Genomic DNA, 19,710 nt, shown 5'->3' with positions numbered 1-19,710 from the left:
AAATGTGTTTAACCTACAGTTCTCGTAACACTCTTGGCCTACTCTGACTCATTGGCTGCAATTTATCAGAAGCTGGTTCAGGAAACAAGGTAACTTCAGTGCAGATGAAAACCAGGCAGCCTAAGGACATGCACTAGCTTTGCAGAGATCCACAAAGCCACAATCAGAACTTCTTCCCATGTGTTTATTTAAACACTCATTGAGCAAACACAAATTAAAAATTAAGAAATGTCCTCCCCAGATTAAAATCAAATTAGTCTTTGAGAATAACTGTCCTTACCTGCACTTCAATTTGTAGATCTTTGTCCAGAAGTGCTCTTTTTTTCAGTATTTCAGCTTTCAGCTGTTCTTTATGCTTGAAAAGCAGAGCTGAGAGCTTAGTAGCATTCTGTTTACTCCTCTTCTGTTCCACACTCTCCTCTCGCTTTCGTTTCTTAGCTGCCTGTTTTTCTTCTTTGTCTATCTTATCCAGAATATACTTCATCACTTGGTTGCACACAATCATTCTGGGGAAGAAAAAGAAAAGGCACATTGTGCTGAGCAGCCTATTTATCCTCAGTTGAGAATGCAGAATCATTTAACTCTCCAGTCTCTGCAGCTTGCAAGATAAATGATTAAAATTCTTGAGACACACCAGGTAAGTTGAGCAATGCACATTGCTCCCACTCAAACTTATTTACCAGAACACCACTGGGAGAGGCCAGGTCACTAGTTAGGCTTAAGAGGGCCATTAGCATCATTAAAAGCATCATTAAATGAAGAGTATATGACAATACATGTTATTTTTTTATGCAGTTGTTAACACTAAGTGAATAGCACCCCTTGCCATCAGCTAAGTTTGTACTCCAATTTGGTGACCAGAATTTTACAAAAAATATTTCTCTTTTTCTTACTAGCTGGCAAAACACACACTTGTGATCATCCAATTGAAGCAACTGCATGAGTGAGGAGTCAAAATAACTCTATGACAAATGGCAAACACTCCAAGCAGTTTGTTGAACAGCACTATCTTCCAACTCTTCAATTCCTCCTGCAGAGTGGGATGCACACTAGACAAGAGTGGAAAGGAACTGCCATGCTAAAGGACAAACAAGATTTTTTTGCAACAGAATCATTAATTCTTCATTCTGTGCTCCTTTTAGTTTTTACCTTGAATTTAAAAACTGTAGCCTGCTCCAAACACATGCAATGCAACATTCCTCTTTAAAATCATACCTCAAAATAAAATTGAGAATATAGAGTATTCAATTACTTAAAAGAACATCATTATGAAAGCTACTTTTGAGTGTTACTTCAATCACTTTTAAAATAGCAGAATTTCTTTTAGCAGGTCTTTACAAAATGGCTTTTTGTTACACCACCACTAAAAAAAATTAGAAATGTAAAACTTTCATATCTAAAGATGCACTATGATGCACATTCACCTCTGATTTTCTTCCCTTTCAGCTGGAGTCAATGTCTTCTTCTGTTTCAAGTGCTCTATGACAGCATTCTGTTTCATAACCACCTGTAGGATGATAAAGAATCCAGAAAAATATAAAAACTTTAGCTGGTGTTTTGTAATAATACTGGGAGAACCAGGACATTTCCTAATTTAAAGAAAAAGTTGAAGTGTTACTTTTTTCAAAAAGTGACAAAATAAATCTGATGTTATCAGGAGGGGCAGTGCTTGTTTGAAGCAACTGTTTGAAAATGGAAAAGGAAACTGGAAAAATCACACCACCTCCCCCCCCAGACAGAGTAGGATATTTTGCATATGTTTAAACCTAGGGACTAAATGTAAATTGACAGTATTTCTTCAGTGACTGGTTGGTTTACTAAAAAAATGGTAAGAGTCTAATATATATGAATGCATTTTTTAAGCCCTGCAGCCATCCAACAGCATTACATTTCAGATACCTCTTTGAAACCTCAGTTTCCTATAGCAGGCAATGAAAGCTCTTTACATGGGTTCTGAGCATCAGCTCTCCTGACTGTAACCTGTCTTTCCTGAACTGAGAATTAAGATATATTGTCCCAGCAGCTAGTGGTAAGTTGAATCAAGATGCCAGAAGACTGCAAACATGGTACAATTGACTCGATGTGGTGAATTAACTCAGAATATTTAATTAAATTGCTAAAAGCAATCGTGCACTAACTTTGAAAGAATCAAATTAACTGCCTATCAAATGTATTAACATTGTTAACAAGAACAGGCATTTAAAATGAGATTTGTTTCATTAAGTTTTAATTTCCTTCTGTTAACTTTACCTGTTTCTGGATAATGTCACTTTGATTAGAAGCCTGAAGGGTGTGCTCACGTTTAATTTCTATCTGTTGCTGTTTTTTCTTCTGTTGCTGCTCCCTGAGCTGCTGAACTCTCTGCAGCTGCTCCTGAACACTAGCTGCTTGAACTGTTACCACATTCTGAATCTGGTGAGCCTGTACTGGGCTAGTTTGTTGAATCTGAATAGGTAACTGAAGCTTGATCTGCTGGGGCACACTGCCTTGTTGGGCTTGTATCTGAGCCACAACATGTGACTGAAGCTGAGAGAGAACTTGGACTTGTTGCTGAAGCTGAGGCACTGTAATAACTTTTGTTGGAGGCTGCTGAAGTTGCAGCTGAGGACGAGCTGGGGATTGCACAGGAACCTGATTTAAACTTTGAGTAGTTGGAAGGGTGGAGACAGAAGTCTGAACCTGAGGTTGTGATTGCTGCAGCTGAGCTTGAATTTGTATGGGAGCATGGGGCTGCATCTGAATCTGTTGTTGGGTTGTAGTCTGCACCTGAGCTGGTTGCTGAGGCTGGACTTGGGACTGGCCTTGTGGAAGGATTCCAGTCTGCTGCTGGCTCTGGACTTGGACTGGAGATTGCCCTTGAGCCTGGGGCTGTGCTGGAGACTGAACTGGAGATTTAGATGATTGTGCTTCAGGTGTGACTGGAGAGTCAACAGATGCTGGAGTCTGAGGTTCAGGCTGGGTCTGAGGTTCAGGCTGAAGTGCTGGCTGGGGTGCCTGGGGCTGGGCTGGGGGCACAGGCTGCGTGTTCTGATTCTGCCCCTGAGGCTGGACCTGGGGCTGGCTCTGAGGCTGAGCTGGGGGCAGTGCTGATGCTGGCTGTGCCTGTAGAGCCTGCTTCTGTTCCCCTGTAGCTGTGAAGGATAAAAACAATGTTCCATTCATTTCAAATGTCAGGTCTATGTGCCCTGCTAATGTGAACCTTTAACAGCTACTCTAAAGCTCCAGGCAGAAATTCAAGAGATTTCTAAGCTCATAACACACTGCCAACAAACCAACTGCAGTAAGAGACCATCTCCAACTGCATAAAAACTCCCATGCAACTGAAATGGGAGCATTTTTTCTGCTGAAGAGAACAATGCTTACCCGAGGTTGAAGTGGAAACTGTTGTTGTAGTTGTGCTAGCTGTAGTAGCAGCTGCTGGTAGTGGGGTGAAAAGAAATCTCTGAATTGTACCATTTGGCATTGCTGCTTGCATAAGCTGTTGTCCTGGACCAGGTATTACAGTCACACCCTGAGGAATTAATTGTAATTGACCAGTAGTTTGACCTTGTCCCTGAATTACCACAGTTAATCCTTGGCTGCCACCCTAAAAAAAAAAAAAAAAAAGTATTGATGCATTAGTGATATAATTCTTAAGACAGATTTTGCCGAATATCAGAAGAATTAGGATTTTGGATTTCAGAATTCAATACTTCTACCACATACTGTATTCCTAAAACCCAAAACAAGCATCTTAGATCATGAAATACTAAAATACTCTTACAACAAATCTATCATCAACAGCTTATTGGGTTGGAATTTTTTTACACATATTTTCATCCAAATATTGGCAAGAACCCTAGCTTGAAAGCAGCTCCAATGGGACATCTTTGTTCCTAGCATTTCCAAGCAATACAGAGCATGAATAATTTTAGACACTACTAATTACTTTCTCAATAATAACTCTGACAATTTGTTTAAAAGTTCTCTGCATTGAAAAGATTTTGTAAGCATGTATCAGATCCTACCCAGCTATGAGCTTTCATGCCTGACTGCTCTGTCTGTAATGTACTGTGAATTTTTGGTGCTTAAGCTGACATTTAGGCAGCTCATGACATCACTCTCAGTTCAGTGATGGAGAAAGGAGGATACTGTCCCACCACCTACATCCATAACTCCACATTTTGTGAGAATAAGAGCTCTACAAAAATCCTTCTGTGTATTTTGGTGTGGAAATGAACTCTGAGACTTGTTCCATATACAAAAATCTTATTTGGCAACAAGCAGCCCCTACACTAATTTATATGTATTATTCTTAATTTGAAGAATAGGTACTGTGGTAACCCCCAAAAGTCTATTTTTACCTTGTGCTTAACTCTAAGGTTATTTTTTTGCCAACAGACATTCATGATCTGAGCAGAAGCTGCAAGAATATTCTCTGCCTCCAGATCTAGATACTGTAATTTTTCCTTTGACTCTGGATAACATGAATGAAAACTGAATCTTTGCAAAAAAATCAAAAGATAAGGAACAAACAGTATGTTCTGAAGGTCCCAAATAGGCTGTACAAAATAATTATGTCCCTTACTGCTATGAATGCAAAGACTTTTTCAGTTCTGCTAAACTTTCCTGATTTTAGTTACATGACTGGGAAATACAATAGGAAGAGATACTTAAATTTTTTGTTAATACTATTTAAACTTCTTTCAGTTTGTAATTATCCTAATGGTCATCCTAAATGAAACCCAAAGGCTTAGTAATTTAGAAACATGAGCACATTTTCATGCCCAGAGGCTGTAAGATAGATTACCTGTCCTTGTGTTAGTTGTGTGAGTTGGGCCATAGTCAGTTTCACTTGCCCCTGCTGTGGGCGAGGGGGCTGTGATGGGGTTTGTGGCTGCATTTGCTGAGGAGGTGTTCCAGGACTTGTGACAGTCTTCTGTCCAGCACTGGAAGAGGCTGTGCTGGTACTAGAAACTGCTGTGGAGACAGGCTGACCCCTGATTATTTGAGTCACCACTTGCTGTGTCTGACCTGTAAGAGAATGATTTCTGATCAGAGACACATTTCCAATATTTTAACCACAAGCACAGCAAACCTTCAAGTCACAGCCACCTGCAGTAGTGTATAATCAGACAAGAGAATCAAATACTGCAGTTTGCACATAAAATTTCTTTACAAATCACCAGTGTGGTTTACTGAAAAATGCCTACAAAATGTTTTCTATTTTAATTCAATTCACATACTTACAGAGTACTTCAAACACTTAGGTTGGCTTAAAAAAAAGGTCTCAATGCACAATTTTTCTAAATTTGTTTCTTTTCAAATGAATGGACTTTAAAATAAGCACTAGATTTTTAAGCATCAATGACAAAACAACACTGACAAAAACCTGCAACCAACACATTCAAAAGCCATCAGAGGCACTTGTTAGAAGTCAGGCATGGAAATGAAGTCTTTTTGCACTGGGACATATGATACAGAAAACGTTTATGAAGAAACAAACCATGGATTTCACACTGGAGATTTAAATATTAAAATGAACCTACTGGCTGGAAGAATACCTTGTTGCACCACTAGAGGTGTTCTGATGATGGTTTTCCCAAGGGATGACTGCTGGAGTGGTGTCCTTATCACTGTCATCCCAGGACGGAGTGGTGTCCCTTGCACTACCTACATGCACCAAAATGGAGAACATATGTAAACTTTAAAAAAAAAGATACTGTGTTGAAGTTGTGGGGTTTTTTTAATGTAGTAAAGAAAACAAGATGCAAGCAGATCCAGTATTTTTTAATCCACGCCCACATTGCTAAGGGATGAGCCAAAAGCATTGAGAAGTGATGAGACAGAAGTTACAGCTGACAATAAATTATAACTTAATAAATATATGCACCCCTATTTTTTCCATTAAATAATCAGAAAAACATCTTACTTGTGAAGTGCTTGTTGTTCCTAATGTCCCTGTGGTATTTGGCCTAATGGTTACTGTTGCTGTCCTTGGCTGGAATGAAGTATATGTTTGACTTGCACCTGTAGTTGATGGAATGATACCCAACACCTTTTGCTGAACTTGAACAACACCTAATTAAAGAAAGATGGAGAATCCATTAGCTGCCAGCAAGAGAAGTAAATGAAACTCCAGGATGGCATCTAGAAATCAGTCTCCAGAACATCTTTGAGTCTTTCAACATTTCTTGGGAGAACCTTTGTTATATTGTAAAAAGAAGCAGCATTATGCATTGCCAATAGTCCAATTACATTTTAAGTTAAGAAATAGGTATTTTAGAAAAGACTGATGAAAAAGTGAATCCTCACAGAGATCAGTTTGATGATAACTGCAAATAAGCTGTTGAATTGACACGGTGCCACAAAATAACATTATACAACCATTAAAAGCTATGATCTGATTAATTTAAAATTTAGGAAAACATTTTAAACACCTTTCACCTACAAGCTTATGGTGCTGAAGAAAATGGGTAATGCTTTTCCTGTAGCCTAAGAAATTTCAATACAAACTGGTAGCCTTCATTATTTCCTCAGATGTTAAGTATAATGGAGACAGAATCAAGGTTTTCTGTTCAATATGCATTCATACATCTCAAAGTATTAAGTCCTCTTCTTGAAACAAGAAGAAAAAATGTTAATCTTAGTTTGGAGCCAAACTCTTGCCCATTAGTGAAAAGCAGATGCAGGCATCATTACCTAAGAACAGCAGCTTTTTTGTGAATGAAGCTGTTTGTTGATGTAGAATTTAGACAACAACAATAAAAAAGAGCATGCTTTATTCCACATTGTTAAAAATAAAGCTTCTAATTTTGCACTATGAAAAGTGGACTAATTTACAGGCAAAAAAACTTGCATTTTTTCCCTTACAGACACAAATATGCAATCCAGGGGGGAACAAGCTCCAGAAACTTGTGTATTTATAAATGCTCTTCCCCCTTCCAAGTCACAAGTTTACTTCACTGGGAAAATGGTGTCAATGGAGAATGAAACAGCAGGCTGGAATAACATTTGTCATTCAGTTCCCTTTCCCCTACCTCCTTGAGTTGATGGCACATTGACGGCAACAATCTTGCTGTTTGCAGGGAGTGGCAGCTTAGTTATCACTTTCCCTGCCATCGTTACTGGACTGCCTGAGATCTGGAAGGTCTGCCCTGTGCTGGCAATGGTTGTGGCTGAAGTGGCAGCTGTGCTAGTGGCTATTGAGGCACACAGAACAGTCAGTTTTAGAGCAGAATAATTAATTAGCCAATGAAATGACTATTTTCAAGAATGAAACAGCAAAGTATAGGATTACTTTTACAATTCTTTTTGAATGCGTCATGCTTTCTGTGGTAAAGGTTCTTTTTTGGTTTTTTTCTGGAAACAGCATGGAATGCTTTCATTATCAGTGATTAATAGTACAGTAACTGTCAATAATAAATGAGACAGGTCAGAAATGAGACTACCTAGCAAGTCTGAGCAAAGAAAAACTAGACAGTTATAATCTCAGAAGTGTTTTGCTGACTTAGAGAGCACAGATAACAAGAAATATAATGATGCTATACATTCTGGAGAAGATGTAGGTGTTGAATATAAGATGAAGATGTAGGTGCTGAGTATAAGATGAAGATGTAGGTGCTGAGTATAAGATGAAGATGTAGGTGCTGAGTATAAGATGAGCTCCAGCATATGTCGTTCCCATGGTGAATGGCTCCTTACCTGTTGAAGACTGGCCTTGTTTAACCCAAGTAGCAAAAGTCTGATGGAAATTCTTGTTTTGTTGGAATGTTACTGTAGCTGGAGAACCCACTTTTGTAGTAAGTACTACTTTGGTTCCAGTGGGGACTGGGCCAGGTAAAGGCCCTACCACAACTTTCTGTGGTGTTGAGACAGTAGTTGTAGTGCTGCTGGTTGTAGTGACAGCAGGGGCCACACCTGCAGCAGGGATCTGCTTCTGCTGCTCCAGACGTTTCTACAGAATTCAGAAGAAATTGAAAAGGAAGGGATAATTAGCATTCTCAGAGTTTGTAAAATAAATGCTGTCTCTTCCCACTATTGAAAAAAATAAAGGACTCTGGTAGGATTTCAGCTCAAGCTGTAAAGAACTGAAGAACAGGCTGTTTGCCAAAGACTCCTTGACCTACAGAACTACAACTCTGCTGATACACAGCCAGAAAAGTTCTTTTATGGCATCATTAAAATCCTCAACTGATGTTAATTTCACTCCACATTTTATTTTAAAGAAAATTTATAGACTCAGCTTAGAAAGCCTCTGAAAATTACCCATGTGTATGTGGCTTTGGCCATGTGCATACAGCCTGCATCTATGTCAGTGAGTGGTACACTAACACACTTTATTAATAGCACTCTTAAAGTTTAGAGCTCCCTGCAATGAGATCCTGCCAGTTACAGAAAAAAAAAAGAGACAGCATCATTCTACTTCAACACTAAGAATCTAATTATTTAAATTATTCTTTTAACTGTAACTAGCTTACAGCTTGCTTAAAAAGATCAGGTTCAAAAATCCCTTACCTTACCCAGCAACCTTCTGTGCTGTAACTGTCAAGAAGGTACATTTAATTTAAGGAGCCACTTAGTGAAGGGGTAGTATCATTAAACTATTATACAGCTCCAAGTAATCTAACATTCTCCCTCATGTTACTGGAATGATCTCTCTATTTACTAATTTAAAATTCAGTGACTGGTTAGCATTATATTGAGGCAGTGCCCATGAATCAGAAATACTCATTTACTGGTAATGAATTTTGGTCATGGAAGGTGAAAAGAAAAAGGAGTAAGTTGGAAAAAAGCATTATTATTAATAATGTATGTGAAATACCAACATGGCATTGGGTTTCCTAATTTAAGTTCATATATTTATATATACACATACACACACATCTATCAATACAAATATATATATATAGAATGGACTTCATTTAGCCAACTTCAGATAGGATAAAAATCAAAAAATTCAGTGTCATTGAAGCACAAAGAACAAATACAGTTTTATTTCCAAGTCTACTATGTGCCAAGGCAGCTTCCCATGACACCACAGAACACTGCTGACCTTACCTGGAGATTGAAGCTTCTCAGCCTTCTTTTAAAATTGAAACAAACTAAAACTTTTTCAAGTGTTACAGATTAGGTGGGAGAACAAAAAGGGCATCCAAAACAAAACTCTGGCTTAACCCTGTTTCAAAATAACAAACGTACACAGTAGGAGCAGCATTGCTTGATGGCTTAGTGTGCACAAGAAGTGGAAACTATTTGAAAAATGGTTTAAGACAGGATAAAGTGTTTCCCATTTCTAATGCATGTGGACTACCAGTGCAGAGTTGCTGACAGGTGGGACTACCAAGAGCTCCCCCACCTGCTGGGCAGCCAATCGTTGGTGTTTTAGTTGAGCCTCCAATTGGGCCTTGAATTCCTCTGCCTTCTTCTGTTCACTAACCTTAGCCTGTTGTTCAACTGCCTGTGCCTTTTCCTTCTCCACCCTGCCAAAGACACAACCAAAAGTAAGTTATACCACCACATAAACCCCATCACATTGGCTCTCATTTTATCCAGTTTAATTCTCTTAGAAGAACAGACATCAAGACTGAGCATTGTTGAAAAGCTGGTCATGGCTTTAGAAGTATTTTGAAATAAACTACTGAAGTTGCATGCAACATCCCTGAAATATTCTGATGCTAAACACCTTAGAGGAAACTACTAATCAAAACTAGAATTTACAATTACACCTGATATTGTAAACAATCTATGTAATATCATTAATTGAAAACAATACTTCCCAATAGACTAAAAATTGTTGTTCCCACTCTAGGCATGCAATACTGAAAATACTCATGTTATGAGTTGAATATTTTTAGGCTGAATTTAACTTTGCTTTACTTGTACACATTCATTTTGTTTGTATTATGTAAGTATTTAAACACATACTCTTTAAAGAACTCATGTCAAAACTAGCCTAAAGCCTTTCTGTGCATTAGAGTAATAGCCTTTTAGCATACAACAAGGATGAGGTTCAGAAGCACGGAAAAAATTAATATATTAATTCTAAAAAGATCTTTAAGACATGAGTAATTAGTTTTGGCAACAGCAAATAATTCAGCATTATAACATTAAGTTTAGCTATTGCTATCAAAAGACAAAGCAGCCACAAATCCAGCACAGATCTGCTGCTACTGATTACAGTTCCCAAGTCTGGGTTTTCTAGTGGCAACTTTCACTTAAAATACACACACAAATTAAAGATGCTTCCTTTAAGAGTTCATTTACCTTTCAGCAAATGCCCTGATCTCCCACAGTTCCAATTCCTCCTCTGCTACCCAACTCTCAATTATAACAGGGCCCGTTTGCTTGGGTGTTTCTGGCCTTTTTGGCCTTAGTGCACTTGATCGTAGTCCCTTCCTCTGGGGTGTTGGAGTTTCTTTAGAGAACAGTCAAAGCACACACACATTAAGCTCAATCATAAAACAAAATTAAACTGCAAACCAAGATCTAGTGTCTCAGTCTCATTTTAGGAGCAGGAAGGCTTTTCAGCTCCAGATAAAACATGTCAGTTTGTTCAGGGTGTCGTTTGTTTCAAATGGGTGAATGAAGAGCTAATTTGCTCCTTTGATGGTCTGAATTAATATAAAAATTCAGTTACCTTAATTTCTGTAGGAGCTTATGGGAAGGGGAAAAATGCATTAACAAACATACCTTTTGGAGCCTCTGGTACACCAATGGGACAAATAATTTTTCTTATACAGTACTCTGACCGGATTCCATAGGGACCAACATCTCTTCTCTTGATTATTTCTGTTGTTGTAATTTCAGTTTCAGATGTTTCTACAACAAATCAGTCCCAATACATTAATAAGAGAAAACAAATAGAAGCTAAATCTCTGATCAACCCAGTTTACTCAAGATAAAGAAACAGCAACCAGTACAAAGTGTTGACTACATAAAATTCAAATGCTACAGCTAACACCAAGACTTTACAGAAATGCCTGCAATGAGTTTAATACTCAAAATTAAGAGCAAGGGCTTTTGCATTTAAGAAAGGTAGAAATGTAAAGAAATAATACCTGTACGTGTAGTTCCTCCCCCAGGGGGAGCTTTGGCTGCCATATCATCCCATTTGAGACATGCCCACAACAACCTCAACATCAGGCTCACTCCAGCCAATGATTTCACTGTTTGTAGTCGGTACCTAACAACAAAGTTTTCATTAGATTTTAAAATAAAAACATATTTAAAACACCTAGCTAAAGGAAAGGGACAAAGGTTTTCCATTCTATCTTTACTGAACAATGAAGAAAGTAATTGAATAACAGGTGGCAAATTTTGCATGTTTGGACACAAACGTGTGTGTCACTTGTATTTTAAAATTCACTTAATTTCATTACATCCTAAACTTCTCAAAAATGTTAAGTATGTACCTCCAAGTGATCCCAAAAGTTGGCCTTGGGGATGGATATGGCCAGATATCCAAGGCAGGCTTTGCATTGTAATTGAAATAAGGAACTTCTCTGATCCCTCCTTTTCTGGCCAGCTTTTTTAAGTCATCGTTGGGTAAAACAAAGATGCTTTTTTTACTGCTTTTGGTGACAAATTTTCTATAAGATGGCAAGGCAGTTCCAGAACGAGTTTTTTTGGGTCTTGCAAATTTCATCAACTTCACTTTGTCTTTAGTAGAATACTCCTTGCTGACAGTCATGGAAGTCACCAATGTGCCTTCTGGGGTGGTCAGGGAATCAGTTACTGTTGTTGTAACCACTGTTTTACTGTGCTCTTGTACAGAAATGACATCAACATTACTGTCTGTAGCTGGAGTGCTAAGTTTGGTTACAGTAGTTGTGGTAGTTACAGTGGATATGGCACAATTTTCTGTAGATGACACCACTGTTGTTTTCTCATCAGAAGCTACAGTTTCTGCAACTTTAAACACAGTTTTGGATTCTGTTGACACGGTGGATGTCGTGGTAGTCACTTCAGTAATAACAGTTTTAATCTTATTTTCTCCATTAATATTTTCCACTTTATATGTCTGTACACCATTCTGATCAGCAAAGTCACTACTCAAGCTAGATTCCTCACATGAGGTTACAGGTGATGGAGCAGCCTTCTTATCCTCAATTACTTCAGTTTCCATGGATTCTGTTTCACTATTCAGATTATTTTCTGCACAGACACCATGTGCAGGTGTGGAAGTGCCAACAAATGCAGATCTCTCAGGAGAAAGCTGTTTTTCTTCAGCTGTCTGCACGTACTTGGGAACCTCATCTGCTGGCTGAAGCCCCTCTCCTGCTTCAAACTCAGGTGAACTCTGCAGATGTGACTTTGGGTCCACATTATTTTTGTCCTTTGTGTCCTCTACCATGATGTCACCATTCATGAATGGCTTTACTGAAGATTCCTTGAAAGTCAATGGTTTTATTTCATGTTCTGGAATGGATTTATTAATATTATTAACTTTGGGTTCAATATCACCCCCTGTCTTAGTTTCACAGGTATCCTTACCTAAACAGTCATCATTTGATAACAATTTATTGTCACTGTCTTTTCCATTAATTTGAAATGCTGATTTTTCTAAGTTTGTCTCAGTTTCTTCATCCTTATTGTTCTTTTTGTCAGTAACACTATTTAGATTTGTCTGATCAAGGTGTTTGTTTACAGTACTGGTGTCCTGAGCTTTCTTTTGACCATTGGCCTCAGTCAGTTTAGAGCTCAGTAAATCCTCTTCAGCTTCTACCTTCTCCATGTTTTCCTGAGTTTGACTTTCAAGGTTTGTTTCAGATGTTAGCTCTGTGTTAAATGTTTCTAGATCTTTACTAACTGACTTCTGGGGAATTATACTCTTGTTTTCAGATTTATTTTCAGTTTTTCCTGGAGCAATGTCTTCCTCCATTTCACTTTCTTGAGAGGATGATGGTTCAATATGGCTTTTTATCATACAGTTGTTTTCTGGATCTTTGCTCTGCTGTTCAGAATTCCCTTCTGAATCTGTTTTTTCAAGAGTCCCCAGAGTGTCTTTTCTACAGGTGCTTTCAGTTACCACTGGCTCTAAGTTTTCTTGGTCATGCTGAGATACTCTGGCAGTAGGTAGTTTTTGTTTTAAAGTTTTTTTGCTCGTTTCTGAATCATCCCATTCTGTATTTGTGTGTTTCAAGCCATCCACAAATGAATTCTCAGGCTCTTCAAGAGCCTCTTGTCCATCAGCAGTCATAGGATCAGGGTTGCTTTCTTTACTATCATTGTGAATGGAGCTTTCCCCTTCAGAGGACTGAGGTGAGTCTTCACCCAGTAGCTGGCCTTCTCTTTTTGACAACCTGTCTGTCAAAGGCAAAGAGGGCTCACTGGTTTTGGTACAAGAGATGCTGCTGATGGGCAAACAGTCCTGTTCTGCATCTTCAGTTTGGGTCTTATTTGAAATACAGCTTTGATCTTGGGAAGACATGTCAAACTGGCTGCCTTCTTTTACTTTTCTCATCTGTAGCTCATCTATGTTCTTCTGGGGGCTTACAGATGGAATGCCTCCTGCTTTAGCACTAGCCTCAAGCTTCATCCTTTCCAGACGTTGCTTTTCTTCCAGTGTAAATTGTTTTATTCTCCTCTCAAGCAGTCCATCTAATTTGGATGATTTCACTTTCCTTTTGTAGCAAGTCCTTAAATGAAACCCCTCACTGACATTGATTATATCCCTCTTACAGTGACTTTCCTCATCTTTTCCAGAGGGTTCAGTTTTCTCATCATCAACATCCATAGGTTCTTCCTTGATGACTTTGTCATTTTCACCATCGATTCCTTTTTCTGCTGTGAAGAAGAAATAACTCCAAATCAGTAAGGTCTCCTAACAGTGAATTCCAAAATATTTTTTACTTTATGTACTAAGAAACAAATGGAGTTTCCAGCACATTTGTAGATTTTAAGAAAAAGTGAGCAAAAATTTCAAACACTACTACAAGGGATGATAGGCAATCATTTAACTGAGATATTTTACAAGGTCTTGACAAAATCTGTTACACAGTTTTTCAGCAGTTATTTCAGAGGTCCTGTGCTTTGACACATGTTGCAATAAATAACTAGCATTACAGTAACTTAAATATATCACCTTTGTCTTTTGCATGATCTGAGTTTTCAGAAACTGTATCAACTTCTACTTTTTCTTCACAGGACTTCTCTTCTTTCACTTGCACTTTCTCCAAGGTTTCTGAATCATCTGCTTTGTCTTTAGCTTGCAGATCATGAGAATCCTTTGTTCTGTCTTTCTCTGTTTTCACCTTACTTTGACCTTTTCGTTTATCCAAGTTGCATTTTTCATCTTCACTCTTTGCTATTAACAAATCAATTAAATGGTTTCAATTATTCAGAAACTTTTGTTATACTCTGCTACATTTTCATTATGTTAGTTTACCTCTGAAATCATTCACACATACTGAAACTATGAATAATGAAATTCCAAATAGAATTAAGCATAAAATGGTAACATCATAGATGAAGTTTAGTGCAATATGGAATTTAAAAATATTTAAAATTCCAGAGATAAAAGTGTTTCGTTTATTTTTTCAGGAGTCCATGTTAAGTTTTTCTTAAAAAAAACCAAAGCACAACACCCCAGAGCGAAAAACATCTCAATTTTTCTGGAAACGTTTTCTGAAAACCCAGGCTATTACAAGCAAAAAGCCACAAAGTCTACATGGGAAATATCATATCCAAATAATTAAAAAAAAAAAAAAAGGAAGCAATGCAAACACTTACTTGGTAGCAACTTCCTGTAATTTGCATTAGTATTGCCAGGGAGTTTGGGCATAAACCGGTGGACATGTGTTTTACTAATCCAGCTCCAGCCACCATATCCTGTTACTCTATATTCTTCTCCTTTCTGCTTCCAAACCTGTTAAATATTTTAAAAACAGTAGTTTAATGGTACTATTTGCTGCATTACTAAGTTATATATCCACTTAAAAACTCAGATGTTTTTTAAAACAGATTTTTTCAACAAAGTTGGGGTACAATTGTGAGATAACATACCACCTGAAATTAAATATCTATCTGCTGATAATTGAGTCCATCCCACTAACACCTAAAAGTTTACTCCATGTAACAGGGAGAATCTATTTACCCAAGAAGCTGAATGATCATACAAGCTGTTGAATCAATCTGCATGTTTGTTGGAACAAATAAATTCAGAGCAAAAAAATCCACTTCCACAGTAGTATTTAATATCTGCTCTAGGAGAATAGCAAGAGGTTTCTATGGTTGTTCCCAATCATATTATTTAACCTTCCACAGCAAAGGCAGCCAGGATAACTCCCATGGGCAGGGCAGTAGGGATGGAGGGCAGCACTGGACAGGGACAAACACAGTGACAAGATTCCTATTACCCCCCAGGACCCTTCCTTCAGGAAAAGCTGCATTTTGCAGACACACAAACATCTGTCAGCTCAGGCAGTGTCACTCAGAGCACCAAACATGTCAAATGTGGGTGAGACCAAGACTATGTGCTTGAACACAGGGACATGGTTCCTAACTCCAGTGGCAGTAACACAAAGATTACAATTTTAAGTTTAAAATGAAAACATAAAGAGCAAGAAATCAACTGTTGCTAAATCTTTTTTGTTCTTCATGAAAGGAAACCTTACTTGATGTTTGACAGGAAATGTGTATTTCACCCATGTAGCTTGCTGCATCGTTTCTTCTTCTTCTTGTTTTCTCTCTTTTTTTTTCACTTTCTCCTTTTCTTCTCTTTCTAATGCTGTCATTCTACGTAATCTAATAAATACAGATTTAAGTACAGGATCTTGTAAGCAAATACAAGAAGTCAAACACCAGAATATACTACCCTTTTGAGGGATTTTAAATATCTGAATTTAGGAGAAAAGACCAATATCAGGTTATATGCATTCCTTGCATATAGGAACACTGCTCTATTTGGGCTATTCCAGTAAGGCAAACAGCTGCCTGCAACAATAGTGTTTAACATCAGATACATTCTGCTTCTGGTTTTGTGACACAATGAGAGACAAAAGACAGACTTCACTGAAATAAGTGTGTTGAAATTTCCTCTTATAGCCTCTCAGACTTTTATCACTTTGAGACTGTGGCTCAGACAAAGAACACAAACTTGCTTTGCAGGAGCAATGACAGTATAAAAGTCTTGTCACATATTTTCAGCATTCCTGGTTGAAAAAAACCCACTTGAAGTGCAAAACAACTAACTCATTTTAAACATAATTCTTCAAAAACATTTTAATGTTTATTTATTTTTACCTAGTGTGCCCCAACGACTCCCTCCAGATGGGCAGCATGACAACTGGTTTGATTGCACATTCCAAAATAGCCAGAGCTAGTGCAAATTCTCTGGGTTTGCTGCACATCTGAACAGCCTTAATCCAGTTAGACCTAAATTGGGATAAAGATAAAAAGCTGAAACATATACATGCACCAATATAGCACAGATTCAACAGTAGGATAAAACCTCCCACATTTTAGTACTTCATTCAATCATGCAATCCTCTTAGCCACCCATCACAAGTCAAACAGCTCATCTTATATTTTAATATTCTGGAGCACAATGCTTGGAAATCACCAGTTTGGAAAAAAAAAAAACCCAAAAACAAGAGACCATTTCTTATCAATACTGCTAGCAAAAATACAAGAAAATTCATTATGTCTTATCATTGAATCATTTACCTGTGGGAAGCCCAGTTAGGGTGGAGGAATGATGCTGGGATGTTGTTTTCCAGCTGAATAATAGTCAGCCTCAAAGTGGATATGGTGAGAACTCTGGAGCCATGTACAGACCCATTCCATTTGAATTCTCCAGCAGGAGTCAGACAGAATTTATGTGAGAGGTGTCGTCTCTTGTCATGGTCTTCCCTGTGCTGGTGTTTGTTCAGGGCAAATGAATTTGTGGCATATTGGTTGTGATAAACACGATACTTCCCCTCTTGCCCTAATTTGAAATAATTGTTGATATTTCCTTTCATCACAACTTCTTTCTTTGTGTTCATTCGAGAGACTTCACCTTGAGAGTTGACCACCAGAACCTTGGGAAAGAAAGAATGATTTTAATGATAGGCTAAAGTATGAAATTTTTCTATTTAGTTATTTATGATTTAGGCTCCGACTGCCTATATATAAAAGAATAAAAGAGAAAATAATTATATGCAAAAATACAAACACCTTGCATCAGTTTGTAGAAGCAAATAACTGGTTGTCTTGTATACTAAATATAGGTACATGGAGTTAGGATATTCCCAAAGATCAGCTTTATCACTTAAAAAAGCCACCAACCAGGCTCCTCAGGAAGTCAAACAGGAACCTGATTTGCTGCTCTGAATTATGCCAGTTCAGAGAGAGCTTTGGGAAAACAACTTCACTATGCTAAAGCTTTCTGTGAAACCCTCCTAAATCACAGAATTCACTCATGTAGCTAAGCAAACAAATACCTTTGACTTTGAAAACAAGGCATAGATAACATCACTGGTCTAATTAGTCCTAACCAAGTTCCAAATCTGAGAGGTTTGTGAATAATAAGTATGCTAAGTGGTCACTGGCAAGGAAAACCAGTTGGCAAAACAGAAAATGCATACTCCAAAAGACAGAGAACTGACTGCAATGAATGCATTCAAACACTTCTGTCCTGCAGAAACTGCTCTGCACAAAACAAAAAAAAAGCAAAGGAGAGGATAAGGAGGGACAAGAAGTTCCCCATGATATTACAATTACACCATTTGCTATTTTATTCTTAAAACTTTTCAAAATACCTCTAGAGTCTGCCAAAATCACTTATTTTTACAAATATCATTCTTTAAAGGGGTTTTCACATTTCTTTATATTTTCCAAGACGTGCACAAACCTCTCTGCCTTCTTTATACAATTTATTTGCTTCATGTGCTGCAGCAGCAACCTGCTGGCTTTTCATCTGGCACAACTTGCTATCTGGATTTCGTAATCTTGTCAGCATTCGTGTGGAACCTGGTGTGCCCTTCCCTGCACCTGGAGAATCACTTCTTTCACCATTAGATTTCTCTCCTGCACAGGAAAAAAAAAAAAAAAAGCTTTTGAAACAAACTAAAAAAAAAAAAAAAAATTTAAAAGGATGGTTTTGGTTGATGCATGTGAGTCTTAAGTTAAAAAAAAGGAAAGATGTATAAAATAAAAGTTAGAGAGTGTTGTTATTAACCTGTGTCCTCTGAAGTCTGGGATCCCCTCTCTGCATTTTCAGCATCATCAGGTGTCTTAAGGGAGTCATTCTGCCCAGAGCCCAGCTCACTGCTGTTGCTGTTTTCAACATCTGACTGAGGTGCAGCAGGTGCAATGCTGCTGTTGCTAGGGATCATCTCACCAGTTTCTTCTACAAAAGAACAACTTCATTTTTAGTTTTTCTTTTAAGTTGGATCAATGCAATTTTTTTCTAGTTTTAAATTTTTCATCCAAAAGGAAAAAAAAAAAAAAATCAAATTAACATGTTTTGTTTGACTGGAGAGCAATCCCCATAAAATATTGACTCCCTCCAGGGCACTGTATCCATGAAAGTATTTTTGTTCTCTTTCAAGCAGTTTCAACTTTTACAGCTCTGAGGAACCGATGTTCATACTTGGATAAAATATAAATATATTTTAAATACAAGATACTTATTTTTTTTATAGACACACACAAAGCAAAACCTCAACTGAGACTTTGTTTTGCTTTTAGAATGCAGCTTTCATCAAATTTGGTCTTCCTGTAGCTTCTGTGATTTTATCTCTTTTGATTTCCTTGTGCTTTAACTGTTCCTCAGAACACACACTTTGAGCTTCAAGCTCAGAAAGACAAATGGGTTCTTGGTCCTCAGATGTTCTTGTTCCTGCCTGTCCTGACAGCTGAGGACATCACTGCCACCTCACTCCTTGTCAGCTGTACTGCCCGAGCAGGATCTTTACACACAGCACCAGTGAACTGCAGCTACCTAGAAATAAATCACTCCAGCTTCCCAGTAACAGCCCCCATCCCTCACAACACCAAAGTCTTCTTGAGTTTGTGCAAAGGAGACCAAAAAAACAAAAAAAACCCCACCCCAAAACAAAACCCAAACCATTTCTGTTTTAGAATTCTTTCCAAAACATCAGAGAATTTGTTGTTATGAAGAAAGGTGACTGAACAAAACCTCCTTTTTGTGAAATACACCCAGCAGAAAGATGATTACTGGGATTCTTAGAAGTTCCCTGACTTTAATGCATCTTGATTTCTGTCTTTGCCACATGGTGCATTTCCCTTTTTACCAAGAGGGGAAAAGGAACCATTTGTGGAGGAGAATGGAAGCACCCAAACTAAACTGTATGAAAACTAAAGAGTGTTACGAGGCTTCCAGATTAATCTTAACTTCCATTTTCTCCTCCTATTAACAAAGTTTATTACAAGGCTTGGATGCATTCACAGTTCCAAATTCAAGAACTGCAATCTGTATCTGAACAGAGAAATATTTCTGTAGGAAAGAAAATGTCTATGATCTTCCTGAAATGCAGCACACTGAGCAAGACTGCATCACAGATTAGATTATTTTTAGATTTTTATGAACTGAAAATAAAACTCTGCTCATTGTAACAGCAATCAGCTGTTGAGAATAACATTTGGTTAAGCAGTAAAGCTTGTAATAGGATACAAGCCTAAATGTAAAAGAAAATAATTCCAAAATAATACACTAATATCTTATGTTACACCTAATTAAGTCCTATTTATTCCTAAATATAAAGTTTGGTGGGTTTTTAAATT

At 37.7% G+C, this 19,710-nt stretch overlaps 1 protein-coding gene and 1 long non-coding RNA gene across 22 annotated transcripts in view; one reads left to right on the top strand and one right to left on the bottom strand.

The window, feature by feature from the left end:
• The window catches only part of BPTF (bromodomain PHD finger transcription factor), a 49,520-nt gene that overhangs the window by 10,234 nt on the left and 19,576 nt on the right, over window positions 1–19,710 (bottom strand). For 6 of the 21 annotated variants that reach the window (XM_071764167.1, XM_071764179.1, XM_071764170.1 and 3 more), the window contains 21 exons: window positions 18,143–18,313; window positions 17,816–17,991; window positions 16,648–17,003; window positions 16,225–16,356; window positions 15,597–15,726; window positions 14,713–14,848; window positions 14,066–14,287; window positions 11,394–13,767; window positions 11,040–11,164; window positions 10,672–10,800; window positions 10,246–10,396; window positions 9,338–9,461; window positions 7,684–7,936; window positions 7,020–7,181; window positions 5,912–6,060; window positions 5,529–5,652; window positions 4,790–5,013; window positions 3,364–3,586; window positions 2,251–3,131; window positions 1,425–1,507; window positions 281–506 (listed from right to left, as the gene is read on the bottom strand). In XM_071764167.1, the coding sequence (XP_071620268.1) occupies window positions 281–506; window positions 1,425–1,507; window positions 2,251–3,131; window positions 3,364–3,586; window positions 4,790–5,013; window positions 5,529–5,652; window positions 5,912–6,060; window positions 7,020–7,181; window positions 7,684–7,936; window positions 9,338–9,461; window positions 10,246–10,396; window positions 10,672–10,800; window positions 11,040–11,164; window positions 11,394–13,767; window positions 14,066–14,287; window positions 14,713–14,848; window positions 15,597–15,726; window positions 16,225–16,356; window positions 16,648–17,003; window positions 17,816–17,991; window positions 18,143–18,313 (6,551 nt within the window). The remainder of the gene's footprint in view (window positions 1–280; window positions 507–1,424; window positions 1,508–2,250; window positions 3,132–3,363; window positions 3,587–4,789; window positions 5,014–5,528; window positions 5,653–5,911; window positions 6,061–7,019; window positions 7,182–7,683; window positions 7,937–9,337; window positions 9,462–10,245; window positions 10,397–10,671; window positions 10,801–11,039; window positions 11,165–11,393; window positions 13,768–14,065; window positions 14,288–14,712; window positions 14,849–15,596; window positions 15,727–16,224; window positions 16,357–16,647; window positions 17,004–17,815; window positions 17,992–18,142; window positions 18,314–19,710) is intronic. The other 15 variants (XM_071764182.1, XM_071764184.1, XM_071764174.1 and 12 more) reach the window with 13 other exon arrangements.
• On the top strand, window positions 7,346–10,914 carry LOC139805619 (uncharacterized). The gene is made up of 2 exons (XR_011729911.1): window positions 7,346–7,573; window positions 7,626–10,914. It is a non-coding gene; the product is annotated as an uncharacterized lncRNA (long non-coding RNA).

The sequence above is a fragment of the Heliangelus exortis genome, chromosome 20 (genome assembly GCF_036169615.1).
Source record: "Heliangelus exortis chromosome 20, bHelExo1.hap1, whole genome shotgun sequence".
NCBI classification, from domain to species: Eukaryota; Metazoa; Chordata; class Aves; order Apodiformes; family Trochilidae; genus Heliangelus; species Heliangelus exortis.
The sequence above is the reverse complement of the archived record's forward strand: the minus strand, read 5'-3'. Positions and strand labels throughout refer to the sequence as shown.